The 23,988-nt window shown below is 39.9% G+C and overlaps 1 protein-coding gene across 1 annotated transcript in view; it reads left to right on the forward strand.

The window, feature by feature from the left end:
• si:dkey-97m3.1 (fatty acyl-CoA reductase 1) overlaps positions 1-23,988 on the forward strand; it is a 67,146-nt gene that overhangs the window by 13,474 nt on the left and 29,684 nt on the right. Inside the window, exon 2 of the mRNA XM_042511044.1 lies at positions 11,435-11,722. Coding sequence (XP_042366978.1) covers positions 11,435-11,722 — 288 coding nt within the window. The remainder of the gene's footprint in view (positions 1-11,434; positions 11,723-23,988) is intronic.

The following is a 23,988-nucleotide window of genomic DNA, read 5'->3' on the forward strand; positions in this document are numbered from 1 at the left end:
ATTAAATACAATGCACAATATTTTCATTAATGTATAAAAAAAAAGTAATACTTTGTTTTAGGGGTTTGTAATTTCTTAATAATTTCAAAAGACGTTTCCTAGAAATACAGTTTGATACAAATTAAAGGGAAGTGAAAACGAATTGGTATCCCATGAACTTGCCTCTAGTTAATTAAATCTTTCATCAGTGCACAGCAGGTCAGCTGAACATGCAAAAACTTACATTTTTCTCTACAAACCAGCATAAAGTTAAAAAAATATGAAGAATGAAGTTTCTAATAATAAATTAACACTGACTGAATATGAATTTTGGATTAAATGTAGCCTTTCTTTCAAGATGTTCTCTTCTCTCTATAAGCAGTACCAAATTACACGTTTTTTTTCCCCAGGCAACATGTGAGGAAATTATTGGGAAATTCTGGAAAGACAAGAACATTTTGCAGCATTAATATTTATCAAGTTTATCAACAGATTTAAGCCTATATTGACCATCTTTACTTTGCATCTGACAAAACAAAGTTCAAAGCTAAACACACGCACAAAAAAAATCAGTAAATTAATCTGTAATTTTGTTAGTTTTTTAATTATAGTTTTCTTGGAATCATTTACTTGGATAATGAGACAACAATAATTACTCGTCCTACGTCCAAAGTAGGAAAGCAGCTTTGAGGAACCGCAGTCATATCCTGACTCACGCCTGTTTCCACATAAGGAAAATGAGCCTGCGGGATAAGTGACAGGGCAGCTGTGACCTTTGACCCCGCTCTGTGATAAGGGGTTGTAACTGCCTCGCCAATTACGGCCTGTTCCCATCATCGCGGCATGTCCTCCTATGTGAGCGTGTCAGGCTGCTGAAAGCCTTTTGTCGGTCGCCGTGGTAATGGCTGCAGCCGAAGGTTTGTGTGGGTATTTTATGTCATTTGTAAGAATTGAAAAACTGCACCTCCAAGAGCATGCTGGGTAAAAATGACACAAATCTGTGTCCTTAAACACGATCTCATTCACTATTTCTTACATAAGAAACGTCTGTGACAGCGTGTTATGTAATAACACCGTGTTATGTAATAACTCAACAAAATGTAATGCGCTTCATTATGTGATTACACCTGCATTTTGTAAGAAATTAGTACATATAGCATTCGTTATTACAAAATGCGAGAGTTGTATTATTATTTTTTTTTTTAAAACGTTATAATACATAACCAACCAAAATGGATGTCTAGGATGTCAACTGTAATGCCAGTAGGTCAGAGACTCTCAACTTGCTCTGCTTGGGGGCCACGTTTGCAAAATAAGAGGAGGCCAGGGGCCCGATACATGTTTATAAGATTTTAGGATGTTTTTTTTTTTTATTTTGGGACGTTTTTAGGATTTTAGGACATTTGTAGGATTTCAGAACTTTTGTAGGATTTAGAGACGTTTCTCTGATTTTTGCTCGTTTCTCAGATATGAGACGTTTTTAGAGTTTTGTGACATTAGGGGCTTAGCTAGGGCCTTTGTGGGATCCTCTGCTGGCACTTTTTTGATAAACAAGCTCAATTTTGATGCTGTTTTATGCACTCTGCCACCTGTTGTATACTAGAAGTACAGGAACAATGGATTTTGGTTTTAAATACAAATATTTGACTATTGGTCGAACATTTTTCCCATGTTAGAGTTTAAGTTTGAATTTGTTTTGGCGGGACGTTCAGATAAGGGAGCAGCACGTTCACGAAATCTGAACACAAGTGGTCAGCTGGAGATACAGGTGTGACCAGTGTCTCGGTCGTTCACTTGTATTCGGATCATTAAAATGTGTTAAAACCAGGTGTAAACAGGTTCAGGGACTTCATGTCGGGAGCCAACCTGGAAATATTCATTCATGCTTTGGTCTTTTGAGGAAGCTCCCCAAAGAGACCATCAAAGCTCAATCAAACTGCAGATTTCAGGGACCAAAAGGTCAAACCACATCGGTCCGATTCTTACGTCGTTACACTGGTTTCCTGTCAGCCCCAAAATTAAATACAAGGCAATGCAGCTTGTTTATAAATCAATACATGGAGTGAGACCAAAACACATTTCAGAGGAGTGAACTCCTGCCAGGCCTCCGAGGACACGTGGGAGTGGGCTGCTCGCGGTGTCCAGCGCCAGGGCTAAACTTCACGAGGCAGCTTTTACTTACTGCTGTTAAACAGACAGACTTTTGAATCGTATCACGCTGTTTATGGATGTTATCAGTTAAGCTGAGTTATCCAAATTAATCTTGTTTTATTTATACAACCGATTTTCAGACTTGAATGAAGTGCATAAAGTTTTTTTTGAATATAGAGCAGCCTATATGACACAGCCCAGGTGCCTCCTTAATCTTCATGGTCTTTAAAATGTCAGAAATTTGCACCAAAAAAATCCCAATCAGACTTTCCCAAAATCGAAGGAGACATCTTTGAATTGCTTGTTTTGTCCAACCAGCATTCATAAACCAAAACTATTGAATTGATATCATAAACGACTAAGAAAACTGATAAATATTCAAATTTGAACCTTTTGGACCCATACATTTTTGGCAAAAAATTGAATTAAATCAATAATCTAAATAGTTAATTCTGTCAGTCAACTAATTGTTTAAGTTCTAGATGACTCTATCAATCATCTGTGAGTAACGTCTAAATAAATGCATTTTTTGTGTGTTTTTAAGTTGTTAAAGCACATTTTAGTTAGTCATCACTTTATGTCAAACTCGTTTGGTTTCACATATTTCGTACACTGGCAGAGTTTTGCTGTTTTTCACCAAAGCAATATTACACAAGAGTAAATAATAATAATCATTTTAACTTTTTCCCATAAGTAATTTTCCACTGACAGATTTTGCTGTCTGAACGTCACATGTAAGGTGTCACCGTGTCATTGACTCACTGGCACGGCTGATGTGATCCAAATATTTCCAGTAAACTCCAGTTAGCAGTCAATCAGTCATCCAGTGTGTTGTTATCATTTCCAAAAGTCATGTTTTTATCTCCTGAAATATTCAGCATTAATCCACATTGGTGCATAGTTTTGTTACTTGAAAGAGGTGTGTGGGTTTGATTTGGTTATTTATAGCCTCTAAGCACAAGTGCACATGAACTGGGACCCAGTGTTCTTGCTGGAGGGCGTGTGGATCATGCCTTCATATTTTGGTGTTGTCTGCGTATTCAGCCTTTTTGGGGGCAAACAGGACGCTTCGCTTTAGTGTTGATGTGTCATTTTTCTCTTTGTATCTTGGATTATTCCTAAAGATTGGTGTTTTGTTGCAAGTTTAAAAAAACGTAGGTAGAGAAACAATGGACCTTTTTATGGTCACTGTGAAAAGATGCCTGTAGAAACCCACAAGCGAGAATAATAATACTGTTTCTATTTTTCTATTTTCTCCTTTTTGACTAATATTAGGCAGTAATGCTCAGACCCCTCTGTGTGCTGAACTGTCTTTGGTGTTATCTGACCTCATTCTCAACCTCTTGTTTTTGTCCTGCACTGCTATTTGAATAAAAAAGAAAGAAAGTGGTGTGGGGATTCATACCATGATGACTACAGAGCAGGTTCATGACCTCCCGGCCCGGTCGCAGCACTCGGGAGTAAGAGTGCCAGTCTGGGTCTGAGCCAGGCGTGATCTGACACCACAGCACCGAGAGGCTCTGTCACTCAGAGACTGCTGGTGTAATTACAGAATCCATCAGACATAATGTAGACAATGCACTGATGCACCAGTGTGTGAATACACAGGAACATAAGCTGACACACACACACACACACACACACACACACACACACACACTGAATCTCCTGTGGCCAGAAATCTGATAGTGAGCAACAACCTTTACTTGTAGATTCAAAATTGGCTTGTGGTTTTAAAAAAAGACACTGCTTCAATCCTTGTAGCCCACATCTAATATAATTAATTCTTATTAGATTATCTTTTAGCTGTGTTGGAAAAAAATAAGTAGTATAGAAGACCTGCTTCTTCTTTTTTTTTGTAGTAATGCAATCTGGGATGAGAGCCCTTGAAAGTGCTGTGTAATTACGTGGGTTTTTTTCTAAGGCGGCAGGCAGTGTCACAACCTCATATACTGGAGCGGGGGAGTCGAGCTGCAGGATGCTGGGAAAGATGTTTCCTAGCGATGCGTCATCGTAGGATGTACGTGACCTGTTTCTATTTAAGTAGAATAATTACTTGTGGTAAATCAGCCACTGTTAATCATTGTAAACTGTATACGTTTTGTGCTTAAACAATAGAACTTTCTTAAATGCAAGTTTTAATGCAGCCCAGTTACCAGGATAAAATGTGTTATTGTACGCTTCTGTAAACTACAGATACATTTGTAGATTTCATATGTGCGATTTAGTTAAGATTACATATGTGCTGAGTTTCTCATCAGGACGAGGAGGGGATGGTGGACTATGTGACATCTAGGCGAAACGGCTGCCAACAGCCAACAAACGAGGGTCATTTTTAATGACATTTCAAGACATTTCCTGGAGTGGTTTTTTTTTGCAAGAAAAGTGGGTGTTTTTAATCACAAAGTGGATCATGTCAAGCCAGAAAGCGAGTGCTTTTCAGCAACATTTTGGGCATATCGAAGCATGTTTGTATCTACAAAAGTGAGTGTTTTTAACATGAGTTTGATAAATGTCCAGATTTCTTTCGTGACAATGGTGAAACCTATTCAGAGGTGTTTTTAGCGACAAAAGCATGTTTTTTTAATCACAGTGTGGGACATATCCAGCCATGTTACAATAGACGATGCATGTACAGCCATATTTGTTTGCGACAAAAGTGGATGTTTTTTATGTCAGTTTTGGACATTTCCAGCCGATAAGTCAAGAGAATTTTAGTGTTTGTAGTGACAAAAGTAGGCGTTACAGTTTGGGACACGCTCAGCTGTGTTTGTGGCCAAAAAATGAGGTATTTTTTAAGGACAGTCATGTCCAGCAATGTTTATTGCACTATAGGTTTGGTTTCCTCACCAAATAGTTCTTGTGCGTAAACAGAACCGCACATTAACCGCAGTGTTGTCACAACAAAAACTGATATTAAGAAACTTAAAATGTCAACATATCCACTCAATACGAAACATACGAATGTGACATATTCTTGGTGTGCAGATATGTACAGTGCCAGCTTTCTTTTATTGTTTAATAAAGTCACTCAGCTCTTTTTTTCCCCCGGGAACTAATATATTTTATATATCTCATCTCATGATCAGGTAATTATCCGACCCAAGACTCACTCATTTCCTCTCTTATCACATCCATAGCTCCTTCCGCTTTGTGAAAGGAGCAGTGGATGATCATCATGCCAAAATGGGCTTGACCTTCCTCTCAGTACTCGGCCTGAAAGCATCCTGAAGCTGCTGCTGGTGCTGCTCACACGGCCCCTCCTCCACAGACACTCTGTCAGAGGTACTTTCCATTCTGGGAGTCTTGGATTGTGGATCAGATGAGACTTGTTTGGCCCCTAAACCCTCCTGTCTCTTGGCTCGAGTTTACCAGTTGGAACTCGTCTTTTCAGAGGTCTCCTTGTTGGCACCGAGGTGTAAAACGACGGCCCGCAGTGGTAGTACACTTAACTCAGCTTTTCAGGGTGTTGTTTTTTTTTTATTTTACAATGTTGGCACTGTGTTATTTAGTGAAAGGGACCAACTCTTTCTTTGTGTTGCTTGGCACTGGCATTCAAGTTGACTAATGCTGCTTTAATTATTGGCTGCATTTTGCAGCATTTTGCTCTTTCTATTTTTCCCACACTCCCCTCCCTCTCTGCTCCCGCCTCTGTCGGCTTTTGTCCATTTATAATGGCCTGAGCCAGCGTGCAGCTGTAGAGCTCGATTTTTGCCTGTGTCTCCAGCAGCACTCAGCTGACCCACTAATAGAGGGGTTGTGTGAGGAAAGGCCGGAGGCAGCGGAGGGACTGCAGAGCTACGGCTTAAAACAACCCGCCTCCGACAAACAGCGTGGACCTCCCGGAGAGAGAGGCTTTGAGGAAAAACACTGAAAAACCCTCAGCTGGAAGAAAAGGAAACATGAAATGAAGCCAGAGTGCAGCAGCACTGAAATCTCTGCAGCTGAGCTGCACTCTGAAGCCTCCAGCATCTCCAAACTTTATTTTTGAAATGACCCTGAGTGACTTTGGACATGACGCGGCACTTTGTCAAGATGGCATCATAACCTGAGAAGCTTGTCCCTTAAGGTTTTAGTGCTCGTCCTTGCTGCCCAGTACTTTTACTACAGACTGTAAAAAGGATGCTGTCTTATTCATCAGTGACAACACAGCAAGGTTAATGCTGACACACGTCCTCTGAGCTTTATTCTGCTCGCCCTTTACTATGATTGACGATGACAGTTGGAGGGAATTATAAGATACTATCGTAAAGCTGCAACGATTAATCGATTAGTTGTCAACGATTAAGTGGCAACTGATTTGATAAGCGGTTTGAGTAAATTTTTAAGCACAAAAGAAAAATAAAACATCAAAAATCTCTGATTCCAGCTTCTAAAATATGAATATTCTCTGGTTTCTTTTCTCTTCTGTGACAGTAAACTGAATATCTTTAGGTTTTCACCATTTTCTTACATTTTATAAACCAAGAAAACAAACAACAGATTAATTAACCTTGAAAATAATGGTTAGTTGCAGCCATATTTTAAAGAAAATAATAAAAGCAACCTTTAGTTTTTTATTTCTTTTAATATGTGTGTGTCCCCTCTAAATTTGGAGGTTTTTGCAGCTCTTTGTGACTTTTTTTTTTTCCTCAGCAGCAGTGTGTTTCTTGCCTGGGTGATTGATCTGTCGATCTGTTCAGAGCTAATCAGATCAATGGATGAGAGGAGCAAATTGCTGCGAGTGAATGCAAACTTTTACACCCAGCAGAATAAATGCAGTGTCACGCTCAATGCACCTGATGTTCTGCTGCTGCATCTGTGCCCAGAGTACACTCTGCGCTCCGACAGTGTGGTGCAAACAATAACCAATACACCAACAGCGCTCTTAATAAACGGTCCAGCTTTAAAATTAGAAAATCTATCTGTGGTGGCAGATGTTGTAATTATGGCAGGCTGCCACAGATAAATGAATGTTTTAGAAACCCTGCACTGACATCCCTAGAAGAGACTGAAACTGGACTTATTGACGTAACCAGTTTAGCTCCTGTTTCATGTTGGCGTTCAGCAGGAGGTGGCTGGACAGCATCAGCCTCTCTGACGGGCAGAGGGAGAGGCTGGAGGTGGGGCTGTCTAACCTCAGAAGAATGCAGTGTGTGTGTATTTGAGTGTCACGAATCTGAGATGTGCGCGTCCATTCCAGCACTTTTCCAGCTGCAGGAACATTCCCATTGTCGGGCGATAATCCGTAGTGACTTTCAGCCCCCCAGCTCTTGTCCTTGTGTCCACGGGGAATCTGTGTGAAGCACAAAGCTGGAATGTCAGGGGGCCTCAGCGGAGGACCTTGACATGCCCTTTTTATTTTGGTGCTTGTGCATTACGAGCAGTAAATCTGCAGGTCTGTAAGTTATAGATCCAGATAAAAGGGATTAAAACAATCAGAAGTGGTGTAAATGCAAAGCTCAGTGGGCTTTGAGAGTGAAAGCCAGGCCTTAGTTTCTGTGACGCCTGTTTTCCACTGCAAACCAGTGCAAGACTAAATCAAACACGCACATCTTTTTCTGTGTGTTTAAGGGAGCGTGATTCAATATTGCAAGCGTAGACGGCAGGATGGAAGGAAAAGCAAGTAAATACAAGATTGTTGTTTTATTATCTGGGCCACGTGTGGCTCAGGAGGATTTGGTTTCCGTCTCCTGTCTTTGGGCAGACATGCCGGGAATCTGCAGCCCAGGAGAGAGGATAAAAGAAGCAGACAGAGGGGGGGAAAAAACTCATCTTATGTACAAATCACAAGCTTCACTGAGTCACTAAAAGCGCTGATCGAGCGTCAGTCTTGGCTAAATGTTGTGCTTTTGTTGCCAAGTGCAGAATTTTACAAGTAGGCATCCCATCAGCCTCCCCTTCTTTTTGTTTTTTTTTTGCAGGCTGGTTGGCAAACGGGACTGAAGGTGCCTGGCTCCTGTGATTGTTTAGGGGAAAAAAAAAACATGCCAACCAGAGACAGGAAGCTGTCATCCAGTCTTTAAGAGGCTTGTGATGTATCGGTGCATCGTTGTCATGGTTACACACACAAATGAACAGCAACATTGGCAGCGTGTTTGGGAGCTTTTAGCCCACACATCCAACACGGTGCTTTGATCAGAGAGGCACATAGCTGCAGCAAGCCTCACAGAGAAAACAGCTGAAGTCACGTGACGGCTCGGATTGATGTCGGTCTAAAGGGAAATAAGGACAAAGTCTCAGACTGTAAATGTTGTGCAGTGCACTTTAACCATCAAATAAAACATCGAAACTGCGGTATAATCCACAATAACATCGTCCTTTTCTCGTGGTTACTGATAAGTTGTGCTGCCTCTGGAAAAAAATAACCACATTACTCTTGTGGCTTTCATAACCACAAACCAGTGGCCTTCATGTGGTATAAGAAGCACTTATATCTTTTTCTTTCTTAAATTAATAGTACCACAGTGTAGAAATATTCTCCTGCATCCCTATTCTTATTTCAAGATCCAGTGTGTAGAATTTGGGGATATATTTACAGAAATGGAATATAATAATGTAAGTATGAGTATTGTTCTGTTTTCACATAAAACAGAAAATTTAGAAAAATTTAAATGTAAAACAGAATTTTAAAAAATTTAAATTTAAGACACAGAATTTACAAAATTTAAAATATAAAACACAAAATTCAGAAAAAATTAAAATGTAAAACACAGATTTCAGGAAATAAAACTTGAAACACAGAATTTAGAAAAATAAAAAAAATGGAAAACACTGAATTGAGAAAATTTAAACAGAAACATGGGGGGGAAAAAAACAGAATCTGGAAAAAATTAAAACGTATTTCATAGGGCCATACAATGAATGAAGAAATTATGACATTTGTGAGTGATTTAAACCTCACAACCTGGGCACATTAAAATTACACTTTAACCCACTGATGGCCCAAATTTTGACCAATGAGGAAGTGCTGTAATCAGAAAGGTGATAGGAAAATTAGATCTGTTGCCTCTGCAGAGTGCAGTTCATGAACACTGGGAGCAGAGTCAGTAACTCAGAGCTAATGACCAGCAGCTGAAGCTTCATCAGCCTCTATCTGGAGTCTTTGTCCTCATCAGGTTCTGGCCACCTGCCACCACAAAAGCAGCAAACGCAGCTCCTGAATTATTGTATTGAACTGGCCCCAAATAAGCAGACACAGTCCATTACACCAACACCATTAGAGCAGCAATTGATCCAATTAAGCTGCCATTGAATGAAGGCGGCAGGAACAAAAATCACTGCAAGAATGACACAGAGTGCAAGTGTAGGTCATGTTATCTTGAGTAAATGTGTGTTTTAGCCTCCTGAGGCAGGTGTGTGACTCATTCTTGATTTTGACTGAGTTTCAATGGGTAGAGATTGTTGTGTAAATGTTGTGGCTAAGCAGCAAAATATCTCGGATGTTGGTTTGGATACGTTGCCATGGAAATCCCATTGAAATCCCATTTTGCCAACTACAGGTTAATTTGGTTAATTTGGAGCAGTATTGGGATATATATATATATATCCCAATAAAACTGGAATATTTGNGCAGCAAAATATCTCGGATGTTGGTTTGGATACGTTGCCATGGAAATCCCATTGAAATCCCATCTTGCCAACTACAGGTTAATTTGGTTCATTTGGAGCAGTATTGGGATATATATATATATATCCCAATAATGGAATATTTGAAAAGCTTATATATATATATATATATATATATATATATATATATATATATATATATATATATATATATATATATATATATATATATATATATATATATATATATATTATTTTTTATTTATTTATTTTTTTTTTTGGAAATACCATTAAGCTTTTCAAATATTCAAGTTTGGTGTGATGTTTGTAAGAGTGGGACACTGGCTCCAAAACAGAACATCAAAATGTGGGAAACACTACTATAAACGGATGTTTGTCTGTACCAAGTTTTGTCAAAATCGGAATTGTATCGTAAAAGTTATGACTTTTCAAAGTACAAAATTTTGACCTTTTAATAATAGCATCAGGCCGATTGGGGTCATATTTTTTGGGCAGCATTTGCACAAAACTTCCAAATCACTGGTGTAGGTTGACTGATATTGCTTTTTCAGGGCTGATTATTAATAAGACCAATAACCTTTATTTGGAACTGATATGCATTTAATAAAAGTAAGTTTTTCTGTTAGTACTTACAATTTGTAATATAACAAACTCCAACATAAAAATGTTTTAATGCCTTTAACAAATGTTTAATCAAAACTGAAATGTTTAACATTATATACAGAAAGTTCACAGCAACTTTTTTAATAAAGTTTAAATGCTTAAATAAAAATAGCTCCCTGGGGTTTTATAAAGTAAAAGTTCCTCCCATGCTGACACTTTCTTTGACCTTTTTAATCAATTAATTTTATCTGTAATCATTAAAATAAAATGCTGATAGAGATAATAGGCAAACTGCCAAATATCAGCCAGGCCTATAATCTGTTGACCCCTAATGATTGGTGAAAATTGTGTGTGTCTGTGATCTACCTCCTCTGAAGAAGATTATGAATAACAAACCAGCAAAAACAAGAAGGTTTGCTTCCTTTGTGGCTTTAATCCCTAAAAATTCCCAGATGGTGATAGATGGTACACTGCATTTAATGGTCTGCTTCTTAACCCCGAAACCCACGTGGGAGTCTGGTTCATAAAGCTTTAGGAAATTCTGAAAATTGGCCCTCAGATTAATCATGGAAGTATTATTTGGTTGCAGCCGAGGTTGCAACTATACAGCCTGTAAATTTCTCTTCTACTCTGGAGCGCAGCCACACACACACACACACACACACACACACACACACACACACACACACACACACACACACACACACACACACACACACACACACACACACACACACGTGCGCGCTGATGTCAAATTGCTCCTGACCGTTGCCCTCTCTTTATCCGCCTGTATGAATATTCATCTGATTTGCATACTGGCTGCACGTTTCTTCTGGCAGTGTGAAGGTCAGAACAGTGCGATAACACCACTGATGCACATTTTGAATTTGTTAAAATGTGTTTTTCCTCCTTTATTATATCAAATTGAAGCCATCACAGACAACATTTCATTCATGCAAATCTTCCTTTTTTTTTACAACCTCGCCACATTAGTGTGATTCACAGTTTAGATTTGGCTTTAACACTTAAACGCACCGTGGATTCACAAACGAGTTTCACAAGTACTTCCTTATGCAGTATTTAAACTATGCGGCTGCCAGCGCTCACACTTACGTCCCTCCTCTCTGTGCAGGAGCTGTCTGAAGACCGGGACCTCGACGGGTTAGAGGAGCAGGCAGCAGACGGACACACCAGACTGGCAGACATCTGCAGCGGCACAGCGGGCAGCAGCATGGCGTCCATACCGGAATTCTACGCCGGCAAGAACGTGCTGATCACGGGAGCGACGGGCTTCATGGGGAAGGTGCTGGTGGAGAAGCTGCTGAGGTCGTGCCCCGAGGTCAAAGCCCTCTACCTGCTGGTCAGACCCAAAGCCGGGCAGTCCATGCAGCAGAGGGTCAGCGACATGATGACCTGCAAGGTAAGAGCTGAATGTGCCATTTAACCTCTCACTGTTACCCGGCTTGTCTCGAGCACCACGAGGAGCTGCAATTATTAGGAGATTAATCGATTAGCTGATCGACAGAAACTTATTTGGCAACTGTTTTGATAATCAAATAATCTTTTTGGTAACAAAAAAAAAAAAAATTAAACTTTTTTATTGGGGGTTTCAACATATAACAGTCAACATACAACTGAAAAAATGTAAAAAAAAAAAAAAAAAAGATTTTCTTATACCAATGTATATATTAGTTGTTTGCAAAAAATAAAATAAAAAACTAAGTTGTCATACATGTATACATGTAAGAAAGAGAGAAAAAGACAAGAAATCAAAATTTTAAAAAAGGCAGAGAAGAGAAAAGTATTAGCACTATTATTTACCTCTATATTGTGGCTGCATTTTGCTGCTAAAAGTTAAACTATTCCCACTTTTTTTAGTTTGGTCGCACTTTGCTCTCGAATGAAACGGCTGCAGACTTCCTTATCGGTTTCATGGCAGCTTGCTGCAGGTCGCACTTTACATCTGCTTGTTGTTTTTTTTGTCATGATGGTTATAATTTAAACCTATGGTGTCCTTCTGTATTATCAGTAGAAGAGAACTTTTAAACAGTAATTAAGAACCTGCTCCACCTCCAACTTGCAACTCTATTAAAAACCTGTCAACCAAACTGCAGCGGAAATGGGGAAAAGGTGACGGAAAGCTTGTAAAAAGACGTGTCACTCTGCCTTATTTCTTCAACCTGGTTCTGCTGCTTCAATAAGCTTCGTGTCATCCTAGAGGCATTGCATTTTCTACCATTTTTTCGCTGTTTAAAATTATAGATCGTAAAAACACAATAATGATTTGAAACACAGCAGTCAATTAATGCCACTGAGCAGCAAAGAACGATTCATTTGTTTGAGGCCGTCAAACCAGGTGACACTCGTTATGTTTGGGCTGTTGATTCAAATCATCAGTCAAAACCAGAGCTGTTGAAAATGGCATCGGGTTTCTAAGTATGTTTACAGAGCAATAGAAATTTGCCTGCGAATTACAGCACCAGCTGCTGTTGCCATGGTGAAACGAACTTAATGACCCCAGAGGAGTCCAATATTTCGTCTTTCAGTTTCAGCGGAGAGACACAAAGAGTCAGAGAGCAAAATGAGTCCGCTCAAGAGGACTAAAAGGCTGATCTGGAAGCTGTCCTGAGATGATCTGGTGTGTGTGGTGAGAACGAGGAGGGCAGATAAAGGTTTTAGGACAGAGAGGAGGTGAGGAGAGGAAGAGAAGGTGGGGGGAGGAGAAAGGGAGGAGGTGGAGGAGACATAACCAGAGAGAGACGTAAGGAGAGGGAGGATGGGGATGAGCTCCAAAATATGTGGCGTCAGCTATATCAGGCCAGGCAGCAAAGCATGACTCAACAAAAACCTCCAAACTATGTTGGACTTAATGAGGGCCGAAGCATCGACGCTGGGTGTGTATTGATGTGCTCGGAAGCAGCTGCTGCTCCGCTCCGCTCGGGCGTTGTTGGCCTCAAACTGTCAGTACACCTAAGAAAATCACACTTTCGCTGTATTCCCCTTTCTCTTTCTCTGTTTCCCTTTTAAATAGCATCTATTTTTACCGCTCCCATTGAACCTTGGTGCTGCATTCGTTACTCTACTCACTGCTGCGATCGCAGCCAAGCAGCCGTTTGAGAATATGTCCCTTAATTTAGCCGAGCACTTTGTTTATTCAACCCAGGCGTCAGAATAAATGTTGGCATTGTAACATCATTTTTGGCTGTCATGTTGAAACTTTACATTTCTTTGTCTGTGGTTAATGTTTGGTTATGTTTAGGTTATGTATAACCTGTGGGTTATTTTTTAAAAAACTTTTTAAACAGATTTGTGTATTGCCTTTTTGATTTATGATATTCATATTAGATATATATATATATTATATATTATATATTTAATCTATATTATTGATGTACAGCACTTTGGTCAACTCTGTTGTTTTTTTTTATGTGCTTATAAATACGTTTTTTAAATAACCAATGTTGGAGCACAAGTGCTGCTGAAAATGCTGGTGACATCTCGCTAAAAACATGGTTTTGGTGGCACAATCATGGCTGGAAATGCTGTTGTTTACAAAAAAACGCTTTTTTTTCCAAAGTCACTGTTTGAAATGCCACCAATGTCTTGCAAAAAAACAACCAATGCATATTGAGATGCACGCTTTGGTGGCACTGTTGCTGCTAGAAATATCACCAGTGTCTCGGTATGAAACACCCCTTTTTGGTGGTACTATCGCCGCTAGAAATCTTGCCAATGTCCCGCTAAAAATACACTTTTGGTGGCACAATTGCCACTGAAAATGCCCCTTAATTAAAAATCTATTTTGGTGGACAAATCACAACTGGGAAAGCTGCAGATGTCCCGCTGAAAAACAGCCAGTGTTCGTGGCCCCGTGTGGCCGTGGTATGATGTCTGTCTAGAAAAACGTCAGCTTTTGATGGCACAGTCCTAAATGTCATGCCATCCACCTCCTGATAACAATGTCAGTTAATATACGACTTCCCCTAGAAATGCTCTGTTTTATTTGCCTTTTTCTTTTATTTCCTCCTCCCGTCAAGGTGAGCTTGACGCTTCAGCCATGCGGGGTTCGCAAAATGCCTCTCACCATGTAATTAGTTCACTCTCACACAACAGAAAAGTGCCAGTTAACACCCTGTAATTTCTGCACATCAGAAAAGGGGAGAGTGGGCGACAGAGAGAGGTCCTTTTTTTAATATAAACACCTTTTTTAAAACGTGTTCCTCCTCTGCTGCGGCAGAAAAGAAAAGAAACAAACTGCTCCTCTTAACCTGCGTCTGAACAGTATTTGCTAACATGTCAGCAGCAACAAAACAGACACTCGTGAGCTTCAACAAAAGAGAGAGGGGATAAAAGGTTTGGCTAACAGCTCCAACAACTGTGTCACGTAGGTAATAAAAGCCCATAAACCCAAATTCCTCTCGCGTATCAGTTAGTATTTAACCCACTTCATCTTCACAGCTATCGACATATAATTTATCTACTGCAGCTGTTTGCAGTTTCTCCCCCTCAAACAATTTTCCATTGGATTTGGCGTCACTCTAATCGCTATCAGGACACTGCTTGATGCTCTGCCCGTTACAGACTCGCTCACGCTCAGTCACATTTGCAAGTGATGTCATTAAATTTCCATGACCGAGCCTCAAGTACCAATTGGTATTCATGGCGAGCCCTCAGGTCAGTATTATTCTATTCAGAATCGGCATAATTCATGAAGGAGAACGGCGGTTTTGTCTCTCGAGTAGCCTCTCCTCTCATCCTTCAAGCCAGGCCAGTATCTTTCTTACCACCTGTTGCTAGGTAACGACCATCAGATCTGTCCCGTGGTGTTTTTGTCAAAAGATGCAATCAGGGGAGCTGCCCCGAGCAAGAAGAGGGACAAACCGATAGGAATCTGATTGTCTGTGTGCATCTCCACCGCGCCGACTTTGACATTTAAACGCTGTCTGTCTGTCTGTGCGGAGGCTACTTTGATTCACTGGAAATGTTTAGATGCCTGCAGGCGCTGGTGTGGTGCCAGGCCCTGAATGGCATGTCAGGCACTTGATACAAGTAGGCCTCTGGGTACACAGGGCCTCCCTCCTGCTCTGGTGGCATGCTTTTCCCACCCACTAGTGGGCTTTTGAACGCGGTAAGAGTCTGTGCAGCATCTTCGTACGGCTGTATCTCAGAGAGATGCTCTCAGACTTTTGGGCGGAGATGTGGGAGGTGGAATGCTTCGGATAGGACGAGATCTTAAGGAATTTGTCTACAGGGCAGTATCCTGGATGAGGGAGTGTTTGACACTTTATTACTAAAAAAAGACTATTGATCATTGCTTTATAGCAGTGATACTCAACTTATAGCCAGCGGGCCAAATCTGGTCCCCAAACCATAGTTTAATTCACAATAAAAATAAAATGATTCATAACGTGAGTTGTTCTATTAGAAACTTCCTGAAATCAAAATGTCAAAATGTCCTCAAATCCTCAAAATGTCCTCAAATCCTCAAAATGTCCTCAAATGCTAAAAACGTCCTAAAATCCCTAGAAACATTCTTAAAACGTCCTTCAATCCTAGAATTGTCCTAAAATTCTTAAATGTCCTAAAGTCCTTGAAATATTCTGAAGTCCAAGAAGTGTACCAAAATCCCATTAAACATCCTGATATCCTAGAATTGTCCTAAAGTCCTAGAAAATGTCCTAAAATCTTAGAAACACCCCCAAATCCCAGAAATGTCCTAAGATCCTAGAAATGTCCTAAAATCCTAGAAACATGCTAAAATCTTAGAAATGCTCCAAAATCCTACAAATGCCCTAAAATCCCAGAAACATGCAAGAATTCTAGAAGCGTCCCAAGATCCTAGAAATGTCCTAGAAACATGCTGAAATCTTTAGAAACGCACCAAAAACCAAGAAAAGTCCTAAGATCCTATAAATGTCTTAAAATCCTACAAATGTATGGAGCTGCTGTGACTGGCCCCTGGCCTCATGTCATTTTACGAAAGTGGCCCCCAAAGCAAAGCAAGTTGAGTATCCCGGACCTTTTCAGATACCAGGTGAAGAAATCAAAAATCCCACATACAGTCCAGTTACTTGCAATAAGGTGCAGTACAGCTAAAACTGATGAAGGTCTGCGGACTGAAACATTGTTCGCTTAATAAGGTTCATTTACAGCCTTCAATAGTACATCAGCCTATATTTTCATGCTTGAAATTCAGGGGCCCCAAAATGTACAGCAGCGCCCCATCAACCTCTGTCTGAGCAGATACTCTCCCCCCTACTTTCACAACACTGTCTGGCAACCGGCACCAGTACATTAGTGATACAGGTGAAACAGGACGGCTTTGTTTCATCAGCGTTTACTCACAATGTTTGTTTAAACGTTTCATTTGATGGATAGCAGCGCAGCGGGTGAGAAGTTCAACAAGATCTTTTATGAGAGCTGATGTGTTGCTGCATTAGTAAACAGAAGTTATCTTCACTGAATGATGATTCTATTTTTATTTAATTTTAATGAAGCATAAAAAGCAAAAAGACAACTCATCGACATTTAACAAATACAGCAGATTTAAAACCTCTGCCTTTCCCATCTTCCCTTAACAACTAGTGTAGTCGGGTTTTTTTTAACCACATTGGCTCATGTTGTAGTTTTTCTTCCTCTTTATATTCCTCACGCTGGCATGTCAACACACCCTCAACTGATTCACCGTCTGCCCCTGTAGAAAGACAGAGACGTTGACTGTGTTTAAACATAGACTTTATCTGCGGCGGTGGAATGTGCTGGAAATCAGTACATTCATTGTACTTAAGTATTTAAATGTTATGCAACTTTATACTTCTACTTCACTGCACCTTAGATGCAAATATTGAATTTTTTACTCCATTATATTTGTCTGACAGCTTTAGTTATTTTTCAGTGAAAACCATGTACCTCCAAATTTGGTGGTTTTTGCGGATCTTTAAAAAGTCTTAAAAGGCATTGAATTCATTCATGTAAAAATAAGGCCTTCATTGGTATTACATGGACTATTTTTTGTTGAATAATTTAATTAATTCCTTATCTTGAACTCATCATGATGGGAACTCAAATGGTGGAATCTCACATGCAGATTGAGAAAGACAAAATTGCCCAGAAAACCGTCCAGAAATGCCAGATACTTCCCACCTCTGTTGGTAAACTAAACAGGTACTTTTGTGATAATACAATATGTTCTTTTTCTGTGTGTGCTCCACTCAAAAAAGATTGGTTTTTTTTTTTTGACTGACTTTTGACTTTTCTGACTTTTTTTCCTTTAAAAATTCATTTTTTATGCTACAGTAAATATTTGGGCAGAGCTGGTATTAAACACAATAACAGGTGGCATTAAAAAGTCTTAAATCTACCTTGACTTGAGCTGCAGGAAACTTGTATTTTGTAGGAACTATTTTCTTTATACCGAACTACACCCGCCAACTGTATCACTGTGCAGAAGGATGTGTGCATCTACTCGTGGATGAGAGGTTTGTGCTCGTGACAGCACGAGGTGTAAATATTAAAGGTGTCCTGCTCAGGTTGTGGTTGATTTCGACATGAAGGTAAAGGATCTGATTGAGAGTCTTTGTTATAGTTTTAAAGATCTTCATGCCAAACACACCTAAAACCACGTCATGGTGACGTCACAGCTGATGCAAAGAAACACACATATCTTCATGAAGGGCTGGTACAGGTTGAAATAATTAATGCAGTAAATAATGTTGCGTGTTTGTGCGTTCTTTGAAATGATTAATAAACCTGGACGCTTCGTTAGGGACGGCGGCACTCGCCTGCTGACACCACACAGCTCTGACACCAGAGTTACCGCTTAAAGAGAAACCGATGCCATCTGAGTGTAGATATTCATCTTTGAGTTGAGCAACGTCTTCCTTTCTTCTGCGAGAGATCATGAGTGTTTTTGGATGGCTGGTTAAGTTGTTAACCCTTTGAGTCCTGGATTGAGATCAGTTTTCTTTTTCTTGCTGCCATCAGATGCCTTTCAAAAGCATTTTGCTTGATTTTGATTTTTTTCAGAAACATGGCAAAAAACTTAAGCATCGACTTGGCAGAAAATGTTCCATAAATTGCAAAAAAAAAAAAAATAGTAAAAGGTGACGAGGTAATAACCTGACAATTAGCTGAAGAGGATTATTAAATATTATAAAAACAAAAAAACCCAGGAAACAATGTCCATAAAACTACATGATAACTTATTGATTGGTTGAGTGAGTGATGTTTTTATTTCAATCAATTAAAAACATGAATAACAAAAAGAAAATGAATTAATATATAAATGGTATCCACAATTGCCTCGATTTAAAAGAAGTATAAACTTATTTAATAGATATAAAGATGGATATATAGATAAGAACTTTATTTGTTTCTTTTTTGTAATTTTTTTTTTTTAATTGCTTTTTTGAAAACTTGATTTTAGGCAATTTTGTTGTAGTTTTGTTTTTGCTTTTTGTTTTTTTACTAATGTCTTGCTAATTTTTTGCCTTTTTTAAAAGTTTCTTGTTGCCTTGAAATCAAGCCAATAACCTCAGGTTTCAAAGGGTTAATATAGGTGCATTTTAGAAACATAGATGCACAATAACTTACTGTACAAGCAGGCATATTTATAAGCACTTATCTTCAAATTTTTTACTTTTTCTGCAGTTGTCGCTGCTGAACAAGCAGCTCAGATGTTATTCCATGTGTGGAAACAGCCGTCGCTCCTCCCTGTTGTTATTATTAGAGGTGGGTTCAGAGAGCGTGTGACTCCGTGTTGAGGTGCTGCCGCCTGCTCTGTGGTGTTCAGTCCTTTGCCCATTATCGCACTCTGATCCAACATGACTACATTGTTGTATTGATTTGTTCTTGTTTGCAACCAGGTGATCTTTCCAGCGGTATAAATATTCAAGATTTATCGATCGCTGCAGGCTCAAACAGGCGGCTCTACTGTATGTGTTTCCACTTGTGGAGCTGCCTTAATGCCAGCTGTCAGCGCAGGCACACCTTGAAGCAGGACCACTATTAACATGCTTCCCTGCCACTCAATCCTGCACCCATTCAGGCCTTCATGAGCTAAATCCTGCAGTTAAGATAGATAGATAGATAGATAGATAGATAGATATACTTTATTGATCTCAAAACTGGGGGAAATATAATATTATTATATTAATAATAATATTATTATAATAATATGTGGCTGCCTGTTTAAAGTGTGACAAGCTCTGTTAAAACTGCAACTTTTAGGGATGGGAGCGAACGAGGTGACTCCCCGCTCAGAGACTCTGAGGAGAGGCTGCGACTGGCACATCGCGAGGCATTCGCAGCTCATCTGTGGTTCAGCTGGCATGCAACGCAGCAGACCGAGAGGCAACCAATAACCCTGCATCTCCTCCCCGGAGAGAGGGGCAAGGGGGGACCAGTGCTTCTGCGTATAATTAGGCTGCAAATTAACTCCAGTTTATGAAACAAATTAGCACATTAAACGTCGCCGGTGAAGTCATTAAGGGAGAGGAGACATGCGTAGTGAAGACTCAGTTCTTCAGGGGACTGTTGCAGCACGGCCCAGTGCCTCCACAGCATGTGGAGAGGCTGCGTCCATATGGCTCCACAGATATATGTGGCACAGAGACCTCTGAGACGGGATGTACTGGTCCCCCTAAAAGCTCCGTGAGTTTAAATCGGACTTTCCTCATTTTTGTTTTTGCAAAAGTTATTATAAATATTTCTAGTATGGCAAAATAGGCAAAAAATATGGGGAACGTGGTTGCATATTTCTGTGTCCCTGCAATATTATTAGTGTTTGGCCTTCAGTTGATTGTGTTTGTGTGTATGTGTGGGAGTTATTGATCAGGTCAGGATGAATGAAACCCTGTTTTATGTTAAAAAAAGGGGGCAGAGGGTTGTTGGAGGTTTTAGGGGTCAGGCAGCAGGACAGATGAGAAGCCGCTCTCCATATCAGAGAGGATCATGTTCATCAAGATTACAACCTGCAGCCGCTCCGTCTACAGAAAAACTCTGACGCCCATCTGATACAGAAAATCAGTTTCCATCGAGGTTTCCTGTGTTTCTTTTCGAGTCAGGACTCTGAATGACAGTCAGTGTTATGGAAGTGGCTCACGCTTGCTGGTGGGTGGACAGCAAGACGTTTTTTCCACAATACCACATGTTTCTCTGTGGTTGAAAAGATTTCATTGCTGCTGTTTGCGTAGTGTTTGGTTTGACGGTTGCAGCAGTGCACTTTGAGGCTTTTAATTTATTCACGCCTCTGCACAGAACTGTTCATAAGCACTGTGACACTTCAGGGTCTGCAGATCATCTCAGAAGTGAAGACTTGAGACTTAACTTGGTCTTCTCTGCTCTGAGACTCGAGTTTACAAAACTTTGACCTTCCTTTAGACTTGAAAGCAAACACATGCATCAGGTAAAGTGCCAGGACAATAGAAACTGAAAAGTTTGCATCTGGCACGTGTTTCACAACCATAACTTGCGACATAAGTTACATAAAAGCTTACTTTCCCTTTTTTTTTCACTGTAATATTTAATTAAATTTATTTATTTATTTGTACTTAAACAATGTAACCCATGATGAGCCCAATCAAATGACCTGTATACATATACATTGGGCAATAAATTAAAAAAAAAAAAATTATAATTAAAAATTACATAAATAGAAATACATGCAATTAAAAAGGAAAAAAAAAGGAAAAAAAGCAAATCCACAAACAAAACAAATCCACATTCCCACATACTTAATTTCCCTTTTTAACAGAAATGCCAGTTTCATCCACCTATTATGAAACTTCCTGAAGAATTTTCACATTAAAAGCCTACCAGTAATGGACGTCTGGCAGACTTTTAAATAATAAAAGGAAGTAGTTTAACATCAACTGATGAAAAAACGGCTCTGTTGTAACAGTCTCCTTCCTGTTTACAGCAGCACACCCAGCGTACATATATTATGTGAAATGTGTTTTCAGGCGTGATAGTATGGACAGAGATGATTTCTGAAACTGTGCTAAAACGATTGTGCAGACAGAGATCGTTTTCATTTTAAAGCACTGCTTTTAAAGTGAAAGCGTATTAGAGTGGATGTATTTCTGACTGATGCTCTCGGAGGGTAATAAAAGTCTCCTTGGCTCTGCATGAGGTCACTGTCTGTCTGAGAGACTGGAATGCGATGCCACCGGCATACCAAACGCCGAGCCCAGAAACTCCACATTTGCTGTCACTGTAAACCTCATTACTCTGCTCATATTGATCTTTTCAATTGAGTTGTGTACAATGATAGCCCAGAGCCAGACATGAGAAAACCCTCCACTTTCATTAGTTTGCTGTGATGAGCTGCTCCCACCGATGTCTGATCACTCCCCTAAGCTCTTAAGAAGCCGTGAGATTCAGGGCTGAAACAGTTGAATAAAGACAGAGACGCCATTGTCTCTCTTAAGTGGACCACTCATGAAATATAACACTATTAGACGACAACACTTAAGAGATAAACCGGAACACTTTGGGTCCCGCTTGCAAATCTAATTGTGTGCTATAGTTTGCCTTTTTCTCCTACTCTTTCTCCTACTTTAATCAGACTTTTCTCTGCACCTAGGACAATCCCAATGCATAAGCAAGATTTAAAAGCCAATAAGTATGACGTTTCTAAAACATCCAGAAGGCAAAGTTTGCACTTCAGACTAAAGGTTTCGGGACTTTCATTCAAATTTGAAGTGACACAGGCTGGTTAAATCTGTGTTTATGCCCCTTGGACATTGGCGAGTGAAGAGGATTGGAGGTGAACCCTTTTTCTCCTACCTTTCTCTCCTAATCAGTTTTCTCTGCACCTAGAGCTTCCCAAAGCATAAGCAATAATTTAAAGCCAGTAAGTATAAATAAACAAATAAACCAGCTCATGACATGTAAAGGTTTCATGCCCCTCAGACAGTGAAGAGGAGATGAGCCCCTTTTCTCCTACCTTTTTTCTCCTACTTTAATCAATAATCCAAAAGTTAAAGTTGCCACTTCAGACTGAAGATTTTGGGGCTTTTGTTGAAATGTGCAGTGTCATGGGCTGTTTAACTCTGTTTCTATGCCCCCGGGACACCAAAATGGGTGAAAAGGAGTGATAATAAACCATTGTTCTCCTACCTTTTCTCCTATTTTAATCAGGCTTTTCTCAGCACAAAGAAGCATCCCAAGCAAGATTATAAAGCCAATATGTATAAATGCATAAATAAACCAGCTTGTTTTCATCCCCCTCGTACAGTGGAATGGAAATGAACCCTTTTTCTCCTTCATTTTTCTCCTTTTCTCCTCCTCAGACTTTTCTCAGCACCTCGGAGAATCCCAACTTATAAGTAAAATTTAAAAGCCAATAAGTATGAAATCAGTGTTTTTACGACAATCCAGCTGGCAAATTTCCCCTTCAGACAGAAGGTTTGGGGACTTTTGTTGAGCTGTGTAGAGTCACAGGCCGGCTAAATCTGTTTTCATGCCCCTGGGAGACTGAAACAGATCAGGAGTGGAGATGAACCCTTTTTCTCCTGCCCTTTTCACCTACTTTAATCAGTTTTCTCTGCATCCAGGAGCTTTTAAATGCAAATGCAAATTTTGAAGTTAATTGGTATGAAATTGTTGTCTCTAAAATATTCAAGCAGGCAAAGTTTTCACCTTAGACTGAAGTTTTTGGGACTTTTGTTAAAATGTTTAGTGACGCAGGCTGGTAAAATCTGTTTTCATGCCCCTGGGACACTGAAACGGGTGAAGAGGAGTGGAGATGAACCCTTTTTCTCCTTAATATTCTGACACCCCCAGGGGTTAGCCATGTCTGTCCTTCTTCACAGCTTCCCATGAGACTCCTCAAATTTCCATCTTCTCGGTAAACTTAGCATTTTATCCTTTAGTATGCAGCGTTGTCAGTTCTGCAGAAGAGAAAGAGAATTACACTCTTCCTCCACCACACGTGTTTGCTTTCCTGCTGACGTTGTCGACAGTTCGGGGGAAATTTAGTCATTTTGGAAAAACTCCTTTTTTGTCGGTGATCCTTTTCACATCCCATTATTTGACTAATTTAAACAGTGTATGTCAGGAAATGGAGGTCATCGCTGAGGGTGCAGCTGGTAATCATTTTTGTCTGACACACTTTGGCAGAACTTCCTTAGTTACAGTAAATTTTCCGGTCTGTTCGTATTTGATTGGTGGGATCCAACTTACTCAGCTGAGAAAGGACCAACGGTGGTGCAGACAGCAGCTACTTTTCAGGCTGATGTTACAAAGGAACAAAATGAAGGAAATTCACAGCGATGGTGTATTTAAATTACTCAAGCACTTCAGGCATTTTTCCATAAACTACCTGTGAACTAGTGATGCACAGGTTGACCCAGGATTGACCCGTGGGTCAGGTGGTTTGGGTAAGCGTGTTGGAAATGATTGTGGGTTTCGGTTGGGGTAATTGTTCTGAGTAAGTTACTAATAATTTAAAGAAACAATAGTCCACTTTCCACCGTCTCCTCCTCGCTGTCTCTCAGCCTCATCATCAGCGCTATTGTGTTCAGGATTTCTGTTTTTTGGTTTTTGACCTGGAAAATCTCTTAACGCCCAACACACTTATATCTCTGTGGTCATAATGTGCGGAAAAACATTTTCCTGTGAGAATATAACAGCAGGTGTCCATCTGTCTACATAGAATCCTTTAGCAAAAGTAGCAAAATAAGC

The sequence above is a fragment of the Plectropomus leopardus genome, chromosome 22 (assembly GCF_008729295.1).
Source record: "Plectropomus leopardus isolate mb chromosome 22, YSFRI_Pleo_2.0, whole genome shotgun sequence".
Lineage (NCBI taxonomy): Eukaryota > Metazoa > Chordata > Actinopteri > Perciformes > Serranidae > Plectropomus > Plectropomus leopardus.